The 11,322-nt window shown below is 36.6% G+C and overlaps 3 protein-coding genes across 3 annotated transcripts; all 3 read left to right on the top strand.

Moving 5' to 3' along the window:
- Positions 1–997: 997 nt before the first annotated feature.
- On the top strand, positions 998–1,606 carry LOC107782594 (uncharacterized). The gene is made up of 2 exons (XM_075221331.1): positions 998–1,363; positions 1,451–1,606. The coding sequence occupies exons 1-2, from the start codon at positions 998–1,000 to the stop codon at positions 1,604–1,606; spliced, it is 522 nt and encodes a 173-aa protein (XP_075077432.1).
- A 1,198-nt stretch (positions 1,607–2,804) lies between these two features.
- On the top strand, positions 2,805–6,939 carry LOC107782611 (28 kDa ribonucleoprotein, chloroplastic). The gene is made up of 4 exons (XM_016603513.2): positions 2,805–3,237; positions 3,329–3,427; positions 4,435–4,728; positions 6,568–6,939. The coding sequence occupies exons 1-4, from the start codon at positions 2,872–2,874 to the stop codon at positions 6,670–6,672; spliced, it is 864 nt and encodes a 287-aa protein (XP_016458999.1). The 5' UTR covers positions 2,805–2,871; the 3' UTR covers positions 6,673–6,939.
- A 1,891-nt stretch (positions 6,940–8,830) lies between these two features.
- LOC107782602 (RING-H2 finger protein ATL52-like) lies at positions 8,831–10,398 on the top strand. The gene has a single exon (XM_016603504.2). The coding sequence runs from the start codon at positions 9,025–9,027 to the stop codon at positions 10,063–10,065; it is 1,041 nt and encodes a 346-aa protein (XP_016458990.1). The 5' UTR covers positions 8,831–9,024; the 3' UTR covers positions 10,066–10,398.
- The last annotated feature ends 924 nt before the right edge of the window (positions 10,399–11,322 follow it).

Genomic DNA, 11,322 nt, shown 5'->3' with positions numbered 1-11,322 from the left:
AATGACACAGAAAAGTATACTCACCAAAAAGGTGGAAGAGTCGGGGTAGAAGCAGCAGGTACACATTGTTGATACTACCAATGGGGGCTTATGCACATCTTGCATTAATCAGCCAATTGGTAACCAGTGGAATGTAGAACATGATCATCATCACTACCTTGAGGACATGAATTATGTGTCTAATTATGGAGGCCAGAGACAGGGTGGTAAGAATTGGGGCTAGCAAAATCAGCAGTACAGGCCAGTCCAGCCACAGTTTAACAATGGAAATATGGGAGGTATGAGACCTCCTAATAATATGACACCTTATCCAAGGCCACATGTATATAATAATCAAAATCAACAGCAAGGGTATCATCCTCCTCAGCAGCAGTATGGTGGACGACAGGAAGATGGGTTTGCTAGACTTGAGGCAATGATGCGGCAGGTTATTGGGTCAAATGCAAAAATTAGTGAAAGAGTAGATACATATGATTCAACTATTAAGAATAATGAAATGCAGATGGGCCAGATTTTAATGTCTTTGAATAATCGTCCTCATGGGACATTACCTGTAGACACTCAAATAAATCCAAAAAATCAAGGTCCGAAGCAGCTGATGACAGTGAGTCTACGGAATGACAGAGATTTAGACGTGGAGCAAGAGAGAGCTCGAGAAAGCAGACAGGCTGAGACACTTGTACCAGTTCCCATTGAGCTAGATGATTCAATGAAATTGATAGAGGTGACAGTACAACCTACCCAGGAAGAACCTAACACCCAGAATGAAGCTGAGAGAGAAGCTGAAACAGCCCGGGAACCAATAGTTGAGGTGGTGTCTGACAAATAAAGTACCCAAATCATTGGGAAGAAGAAACATCCAACACCATTCCCACAGAGGCTGGCCAAGTACCAAAAAGAGGAACAATACAAGAAATTCTTGGAGATGTTGAAACAAATCCAGGTAAATATTCCATTGATTGATGCCTTGAACGAGATGCCTGGTTATGCAAAAATGATGAAGGACTTGATGTCCCGAAAATTCGATTTTCAAGATTTGGCCACAGTAATTCTTACTCAGACCTGCAGTGCGGTGGTGACTAGACCAATTGCTGAGAAGCTGTCTGACCCAGGGAGTTTCACAATTCCCTGCACCATTGGTAATTTTGCTTTTGCCAAGGCGCTTTGTGATCTAGGGGCCAACATAAATCTTATGCCCCTGGCGATTTATAAGAGGCTGGGGATTGGAAGAGCTAGACCCACTTCTATGTTGTTGCAGCTGGCGGACAGGACCATAAAAAGACCCTCTGGTATCTTGGATGATGTGTTGATTCAGGTAGGGAAATTTGTGTTCCCTGCAGATTTTGTGATCCTAGACTGCAAGGTGGATGAAGAAATTTCCATAATTTTGGGAAGGCCGTTCTTGGCCACTGGGAGAGCTCTCATTGATTGTGAGATTGGGGAGCTCAAGATGAGATTGAACGATGAAGAGATAATATTCAATGTGCAAAAATCTATGAGACGACCAAGTGAATTCGTCAATTGCTCTATTATTGTTGCCGTGGATGTAATCGTAGAAACTAATGATGAGATGCTGACTATTGAGGACCTCTTGCTGCGTGTCTGATGAATTTGTATGAGGTGAATGGAGAAGAACTGGCAGAATGGGTGTTGGCGTTAGAGGGCAGAGGGTTCTGGGATAGAACTCTTGAATTTGAGCCCTTGCACTTAGAAAATAGAGAAACTCCTCCAGCCAAGCCATCTATTGAAGAACCACCAAAGCTGGAATTGAAGCCACTGCCCGCCCATCTCAGGTATGAGTTCCTTGGATCTAACTCCACATTACCTATTATTATCTCATCTAGTTTGTTAGATGTGCAGGCACAACAACTCTTGCAGGTACTCAAGGAGTGTAAGACTGCTATTGGATGGACCATGACAGACATTAAGGGGATCAACCCCGCCTATTGTATGCATAAAATTCTACTGGAAGAGGGACACAAACCTTCCAGGGAACACCAAAGAAGGCTGAACCCCAACATGAAGGAAGTGGTGAAGAAAAAAGTGATAAAGTGGTTAGATGCGGGAATCATTTTCCCAATCTCTAACAGCAGCTGGGTTAGCCCGGTGCAATGTGTGCCTAAGAAGGATGGCATGACGGTAATAAAAAACGATAACAATGAACTGATCTCAATACGAACCGTCACAGGCTGGAGAATCTGCATGGACTACAGAAAGTTAAATCTAGCCACCCGGAAAGACCACTTTCCACTTTCCTTCATTGATTAAATGCTAGACAAATTGGCAGGGAGGTCACACTTCTGTTTTCTGGATGGGTACCCAGGGTACAATCAAATCTCCATTGCACCAGAGGACAGAGAGAAGACCTCCTTCACTTGCCCATATGTCATTTATGCTTTTCGGAGGATGCCCTTTGGCCTATGCAATGCACCCGCCACATTCCAAAGGTGCATGATGACCATATTCACTGACATGGTAGAAGATATAATAGAGATATTCATGGATGATTTCTCAGTGGTTGGAAACTCATTCGAGGAGTGCCTTAGAAACTTGACTCGTGTGTTGAAATGGTGTATTAAGACTAACCTGGTTCTTAATTGGGAGAAGTGTCATTTCATAGTACAAGAGGGCATAGTCTTGGAAAACCGAGTATCAAGTAAAGGAATTGAGGTGGATCGCGCTAAAGTAGATGTGATAGCAAAACTGCCCCTCCAACTTCAGTCAATTTTGATACTGTAGAGAAATTTAATTAAAAATAAACATGAAGAAAAAGGTGGAGAAAAGGATTAAATGACCAACATAACCTTGCAATATCTTTTGAGACCCTTCCCTTAGCTCGAAACTGGTGTTACACAGACGAGCAAACAAACAATGGCTGCAATTGAAGTAGTGGCGTCCTCTATTTTCTCTTCTCCCCCTTCTTCTTCCTCTTCTTCTTATCTCAAATTCCCTTTGTTTCCCAATTCAGTTAGACTTGAAAACTCCACCCATTACCCAAATGTTTCTCTCAAATCCCTTCTCTGGCCCCTCCCTCTTCCTTCAAGAAACCAATGGTCCCACCAACTTCACTGCTCAACAGTTGAGGAAGTAGCAGTACAAGAAAAAGAAGAAAAAACAGAGAAAATCCAAAGAAGTAATCAAAGAAGAAAGCTTTTTGTACTAAACTTACCATGGTCTTTGACTGTTCCTGATATCAAGACTCTCTTTGCTGAATCTGGAATTGTTGAGGATGTTGAGGTAACAAAAAAAGAAACAAATTTGTGTATGTTTATCTGGTTTCTGAATAAAAGGTGCTAACTTTTTTACCCGTTGGGTGTTGAATTAGTAGATTATAAAGACCAAAGATGGGAAGAATAGAGGCTTTGCCTTTGTGACTATGTCTTCTGGGGAAGAAGCTCAGGCTGCAATTGACAAATTGGATTCTTATGTATGTTTTTTCATATTCTGCCTTTTATTTCCTGTTATGAGATAAGCAAAATTACATGTTGATAATGAACTCGTTTGTGTAGATCATTTAATTCTTCTAGAAAATAGTTTTGAAGTATAATGGCGGTTCGTTTGTCGTTAGCATTTGTTTATGTATGTTTCTGAGGTCAGTGTAACAGTAATATTCGTGTGAGATTATCTTCGTGGTGGAAGATTTTCTCAAGAATTAATTTTTGTGGGTGAGAGGAATGGCAAGATGTCTACCAAAGGATAATGCAGAAACATGAGGTACATTGTGTTAAAAAATTAAGTGATGGTTTCTGGTAAACATTGAGAAATACTGAATGGATTCAGGGGTTGATTTGATTAATTACCTGTTTAATGCTGCTTAAGCTAAACTACTTGTTTGGACTTTTTAAGTAAGTATAAAGATTTGTGCAATATGCTGTGCTCTTTTGCGCAGGTTGTTTAGAATGTAAATTGGTGAATTGGTAAATGGACAAACACTCTCGAAGAATTAAAGATCATAATGTGTTTTACCTAAAGAAATGGAGGGATTAATAATTCGGACATGATGTTAATGTCTTTCTAATGATTGTTGGTATGTCTGAGAGAAAAGAAGATATGTCAATACATCTTTCTTTCACCTGCGTAATGTTCTATCTTTTGGGTTTTAATAACTTGTATCTCACTAACACCTAAAAGTTACTAACAGAAGCTAATTGGTAGAACTATGGATGTGGTGACTTCTGTGTCTGAGGATTGAGATACGCTTTTTATGTTAGGACTACATGCATCCTAGCTGTTAAGCAAGAAAAAAATAGTTTTAGATTCTTCCTTTTTGTTGTCTTAAGGGGTTACTCTTTTCATAATGGAACCTCCTGCTTTCATTTAATGTAAAAGACTCCTTTATTAGCTTTATTGACACTTCTTTGCGTTATTGTTTTCGTTTTACCTTTTTCTTGTTTGTTTCTTCACTTTTCTTTGTCCATGGTTATGGTGGTACAGGAATTATTAGGAAGGATCATAAGGGTAGAATTCGCGAAGCGATTTAAGAAACCTGCAGGAGCTCCTCCTCCTTCAACTCCTCCTCGAGGGGAAACACGGCATAAACTTTATGTTTCTAATCTTGCATGGAAAGTGAGGTCTACCCATCTGAGAGACTTCTTCTCGACAAACCACAATCCGGTCTCAGTTAGGGTTGTCTTTGACAATGCTTCAGGAAGAGCTGCTGGGTATGGTTTCGTATCATTTGACACAAAAGAAGAAGCAGAGGCTGCACTATCTGCTTACGATGGAAAGGTATGCATAAAGAAAATATATTCCCTTCATAGCTTGGGTTCTTATTCCAGAATACTCCTTGGATCTTATTGGTTGCCATTCTTTATTGCATTACTCTGCTTTCAACATTATTGGGGAGTATCATTTCAACTAGTTGAATTCTTAAAATAAATTACACAACCTGTTCAAATGTTAATTGAAATTTGTCAGTGACTTCGTTGAAACTGGGACTTACTCTCAGAACCTTGCTGTACGCTTGAGCGCTAAAGAGTTGGTCATAGTGCTAAATCTCATAAGATATGGTTAAAATCTGATTCTATAAATTCATCTGCATGTAGAAAACAATGTAGTCAAAAGTTTGGGTCTTTAAAATTCCGCTCGCTGTTTTAAAATGCATAGGTGCAGAGCGAGATGTTTTTCCTACCATGGATCAGGGCGTTAGCCCCAAGGCACATGGTAATATCGTGCAAGTAAATTGTCAAATACTAAAAAGAAATTTTAAACGAAAATTACTTGGGTTGTATTGTCGAGCAATCAAGGTACAAAGTGTCTGTGGGTGGATAGCTTAATACTGGTTCTCTAAGTAATTTCAAGTAGCGTAGTTTCTTTGGAAACATGTTACTAAATTGTGTGGCATTACTAAAAATATTGGATCATGTAACCAAATATTAAGTTTTACATCATTTAAATTCAAAATATTATTTAAGGGTGATTGATATTAAGGAAAACACATTTTCCAGAAAATATTTTCCAATTCCCATGTTTTGTTAGCTTAAATGTTTTAAAAAACATTTTCCTCGTGAACTCATTTTTCTCCAATTGGAGGAAAATATCTCATCCATCCACCACCCCAACCACCGACCCCGCACCCGCACTCTGAATAGAAATATTATTTAGAGTACTTTTTTCATGTCGTAGATAAAGTACTATTTTTTCATCTCAACAAAATGAGTATTTTCTTTTCATGATGTAGAAAAAGTATTTTCTTTCATTTCAACAAAATAAGTACTTTCTTATCATGATGTAGAAAAAATACTCTCATTTTCAAAATGAGTACTTTCTTTCATGTTGTAGAAAAAGTATTTTATTTCAACAAAATGAGTACTTCCTTTTCATGTTGTGGAAAGAGTACTTTTGTTTTTAGTTATGGAGCTCAAATTTCAATGTTGTTCTTGTGTGAAAAAGTAAAGCAGCACATTAGTTCCTTGGGGTTTCTGTGCATTTTTAAAAGAAATAATTAAATTCTTCATACCAAACATACCCTAAGTTAAAAGGTAGATATTTTCTTAATATGGAATATAGTTTTGTGATTATTTATAGGCAAATGTGATGTCAAATTTGGTAATTCTGATGATGATTTCAAGCACTTACCAAAAAGTGCTTTTGTTTAGGTGTCTCATTTTGTTTAAGCATGATTATTAGGTGACACTTGATGACCTATCAAAAAAAGTTAAGGTGAAACTTAGATGTTTCATTTTGTTCAAGTGAAAGTGGATCCCATTAGTGGCAACAATACAAGTATTAAGGACGAGGAAGCAGTTTCTTTTGGAGTTGTATTAACATAAATTCTCTTTAGATATTTGGTGGAAGAATTGCAAAATTTGAGATTTTTTATTTTTCTTAGGACATGAATGTTTCAAATGCTTCAGTCAGTATCTTGAAAATATTAGAATTGCCCATGGCTATTAATCTTGATTTTCCACTGTTTCCATCTGTGGCTCGTTGGGAATTCCCTTCCATTAGTTAGATGTGAACATAATGGAACATAAGTATGGTAATTGATTCCTTGTAAGAAAGACGTGTATGTGCAGAAGCGTAGCAGACGTTGATATATGTTCACATCTCAATCTAAAAATGCAGGAACTGATGGGCCGACCAATTCGCTTGAAATTCAGTGAAAAGGATGCAGATGGATTTGAAAACAAGGAAGAACCGTCGACTCACGAAAGTCCTGAAGAGCCATAGATCATATGCAAACTCTTTGACTCCATTGATTGCACTTCTATGTGGATCATCGAGGTCCTCTTTAATTCTTCTCCTTATGCACATAATTGATGATTGTCACATGATAACCATAGTTTTTGTAGACTCCAAATCTTCTTTGTTTGACATGTTCGTTTGGTCATACTTTTATTACCTTTTATCTTGTTTCCTAGTTTGTCGATTTCTGACATATCTCTGATGTTTATGCTATCATTGGTCAATCGTCAGAAAAAAAGAAGATTTTAACAACTGTATATGATTTTCACATACAAAATACACCCTTTACAGGAGTTTCACACAGTTTTTTCATATTCTCATCTGCTTAATGAGAGTATCCTCACCAAATATTTATATTAATCATGTCACAAATGAGAGGCCCGCCATCAAATCCTGAAAAGGTAAACTCTGAGCAGAACTGGAAACATTGAGGATAATCTGCGATCATGTTATCTTGGAGGTTCTCCGTGATTAATGATTGTCCCGGTAAGTTAATACGTGTCGGATACAAGAGAGTTGTTTTTGCTGGTCTTGTCAAACTCTCAAGTCTCACCCTCCATTCTGTTGTCTTATGAGTATGTTTATTGCAATTATACAAGGAGATATTTTCCTTTTCTTGCAACTTGTCTCACTTATGACTTCTTGAAATAGAAGTTTTGCCCTCCTCTATGGAAAAGTATTAACCCTGTTTACATTGTGTATCCCATGCCTACCCCCCTATAAAGTATCTAAAGGGAAATACTTGCCCAATTAATTTATTTAGAAAAATGGTCTAGGGAGAAAGCAAAGGATAACGCCAATATGTCTTTCTCTTGGTGTATAGACAAGTTGCAAGAAAAGGAAAATATAGGTTCGATTTATCTTCTTGGATGTCCTTGATATTTAGGGAATTACATTTATCATCACATTCTAAAGCATGAATTTCAGTGAAAAGTCAAAGGAATTCTTCAAAGGCATTGGTTTGAGTTTGTTAAATTAGGATCATCTTCTTCTTTTGCAAACTCCACTGGCACTTTGGAAAGGAAAATGAGAAACCAAACGAATATTGGTTATTGACCTGCGACTGAGGAAGCTATTTGGGAGGACCGAAAGTAAAAGATAAGTATTTGTTGATGCAAAAACGTATGTAGAGATTTACATATATACCTAAATGGATTTAAAATATGAAAAAAAAAGAAGTAAAAGAGGAGTAGGAATTTTTTGGGTTTTACATTTTGGAAAAGCTATATAATTGACTATACTTGAATTCTTTCACCCACATGATCCAGGAAAGCTACCTCATTGACTGGTAAAATGTCTGTTTATATTATCTTCACTCCTTTAGTTTTTGTCTCTTAATTTACTCCATTACATGTTCCCTATCTACTCCCAGCATTTAGATCAATATTTTGAAACAGACATAAAACGCCAAAATAACTAACATCAAACTTCTAAAAAGTAGTGTTTGTTTCAAAAACTCGAAGGACAAAAGATTATCAAGAACCAAAGGGAGAATATATACTTTTCTCAAGTGGCTATAGCCAAGATTCCCATTTCCCATATCAATGTCTCAAAGATAACGAGGAATACTTTTGGTCGATTTTATATGTTTGGTCTACTCTAATTGTGCTTACTTTGGGTACTCAATAAGTTAATGAAATAATTAAAAACTAACACATCTTACATAGGATCGTTTAGATCTAATTTAGTGGCTAGTATAACAAGATTTCTTTACTTTCTTGGTGGATCTGCTTAAGGATGAAGATACTTGGAAGGTCAACTAGTTTTCGTAATATAAAAAAACACAGAATTTCATGTAATATAATATTCTATATAATGTTTTGAGTTAATTCAAAGTGGCTTAAGCCATAATTAAAGCATTGATTACTTTGATGAATAATCAATCAACATGACCAATCTTAGTCAACAAGCCACTATATCCAAATAAAACAAGTTAAAGAAGGAATAGAGACAAAAGAAGAACAAAGGAAAAGAGAAACAAAACCAAAGAAGAAAAAAAAAAGGTAAATGCCTATCAACTTCCTCCCTGGTTTATTATTCTCTTTACTTTTCATCTAACTGCTTTATCTCCCCCCCCCCCCCTCCCCCTCTTTCACCTTCACCCTTCAATGCAACACTCATATTTTCTTTCTGTTTCATTCTTCCATTGCTCTTCACTTCCTTCTATCTTATCTCAGTATAGTAGGGACACTCCTCACTTAAATTCTTCTCATTTCTCTTCCTTTTCTGTTTTCTGCCCACTTCTCCAATTTAGTTGTTTACTGTCCTTGAAAGTGTGATGGTAAGTATTTTGTGCCAAAACTTCTTTTTCTTGTCTCTGTTTCTTGAGTTTGACAAATGGTGCCTGTAAATAATTCAAGAGCATATATGAGCACAAGGGATTGTTCTCAAGGATTTTGCAGTTCATACTGCCCACAGTGGTGTTATATAATCTTCCCACCTCCACCTCCATTTGATGACTTCCCTGATGATGATGATGATTCTGGTCCAAATTTCTCTCCTCTAATTATCGGCATCATCGGAATTCTTGCCAGTGCTTTCCTTCTAGTTAGCTACTATGTCATAATGTCAAAGTGCTGTGGGCACAGAAATGCTTTTAGAAGAAGGGATGAGGATCATCTTAATGATTCAGAATTGGAAGAGAATCAAGACCCTTCAAATCTTGAGGCATGGCATGTGAATACGACAGGTTTAGACGAATCCCTGATCAAGTCGATTACAGTGTTGAAGTACAAGAAAGGAGGTGGATTAGCAGAGGGAACGGATTGTTCTGTATGTCTGAGTGAATTTCAAGAAGATGAAAGCGTTAAACTTTTACTAAAATGCAGCCATGCTTTTCATGTTACGTGCATTGATACATGGCTTAAATCTCACTCCAATTGCCCTTTATGTCGTGCTACTATAGTGTTTGTAAATGCTTCACCACCTCCTTTAGTTATTGAAGTTATCGAAGCTCCACTGATTAACGAAAGAACCTTCCGAATCCAACCTCAAAACGACATAGAAATGGGGGTCAGAGAGGAGGATGTAGAAGTTGCAGAAAGTAGAGTTCTCAAGAGCCTAATAACAGAAAATATGAATGCACAAATTAGAAGACCAGTATCAATGGATCAAGTGTCGCGAGGTGTTTTATCTATAGCTGATATACTAAAGTTTGATCACGACGAAGATTGTCAAATGGGAGATTGCCGGTTTCATGAGAGAGATGTTGGAACATCAAAACAAGAAGTAGGGGAAGAAGTAAGCAGTAGTGAGAATAGAAACAGCACACTACCACATTGTGTGTCAAATCCCATGGCTATGAAGAGATCTTTTTCCAGTGGGAGATTCATGTTCCCTAAACGTGCAACAGGACAGAACATGATCATTCCTTTGTGAGATTCTTGACAAATTTTATGCCAAGATTATGCATTTATGCCCTTAGATAAAGAGATCATAAAACTCTTGGTGATTTCTTTCCATCTTGGTGGACAGAATTGCTTGATACCTGTGTTAGTATGAGGTAGCAGGTACCTGATGAACAGGTGCGGTCAAGCTGACAAACACCTGCCTTTGTTAAAAAAAAAAAAAATTTAAAGGAGTTCATATAAAGAAAAAAGTTTGAAAAGGTTTTTGCTCCATGTAGTTGAGGTTTTAGATGTTGTCAGCTCGTCTTCTATATGTTTCCTTTGAGTTCATTTGTCCACATCAAATTAATGCAAAAACAGGTTCATATATGATGTATCACTTTACTATGATAAGATTTGATTGTTCTTAAATGTTATAGGTTTTTTATATCTTAAATGTTGTAGTGTTCAATACTCTTTTTGTCTCTCATCAAGGTTCCTTGCTCGCCCACACGATCCTCTTTCTTTTCATTTTTAATCTTGTTTTTCGCCGACATACAAACATTTTGAAACAGCTTTTGTTTTGAGCCAATTTTCTTTTTTAATAGAAATATGACACTTTTAGGTGTGGTCGTTAACTTTTGACTCTGCTTGTCTCATGAGCTCTCTTCAAGGTCAAAAGTTAATAGTGTTTCTCATAGGACAAGCAAAAGGTAACACTTGTTAAACTTGAAATTCCGTCCATGGGGCAAGTGCGGATAAAATTTCAAGACCATCCACTTTGAGGGCTATGTGTACTTCACCCATTTTGAACGAATATCTAGTAGTAAGGGTGAATATAGGTCGGGTTGGTTCGGATTTTTTAATTACTAAACTAAACTAATGGTGTCAGATTTTTAAATCTATAAACCAAATCAAACCAACAAACTCGGGTTTTTAGGTCTTTTTCGGGTTTTCAATTTTTTCTCCCAGTAAAGTATTCATAGCATAAAATATGTGACTTGTGCTTCAAATATTTAATTTAGTCCTAGTAAGATACAACTATATAATGTATTTTTCAAGAAAATAAAATAATAATATGAGATGAGTCATAACATTGTACTAAAATATTCAATAACAAAGATAATAAAATCGCATAAAATAAATATTGCTAATTAATAAGCCATAAAAAAATGAACGTAATTTAAAAGTACTATATAAGTAATACTAAAAAAAGTACATCTAATAAGTATAATTAATTACATGATTAAGTATTAAAGAAAAAGATAAACTAAGTTATGAATTTTCATTATAAACCAACGCAAAACTA

The sequence above is a fragment of the Nicotiana tabacum genome, chromosome 1 (genome assembly GCF_000715075.1).
Source record: "Nicotiana tabacum cultivar K326 chromosome 1, ASM71507v2, whole genome shotgun sequence".
Classification (NCBI taxonomy): Eukaryota; Viridiplantae; Streptophyta; class Magnoliopsida; order Solanales; family Solanaceae; genus Nicotiana; species Nicotiana tabacum.
This window is presented reverse-complemented; position numbering and strand designations above follow the sequence as displayed.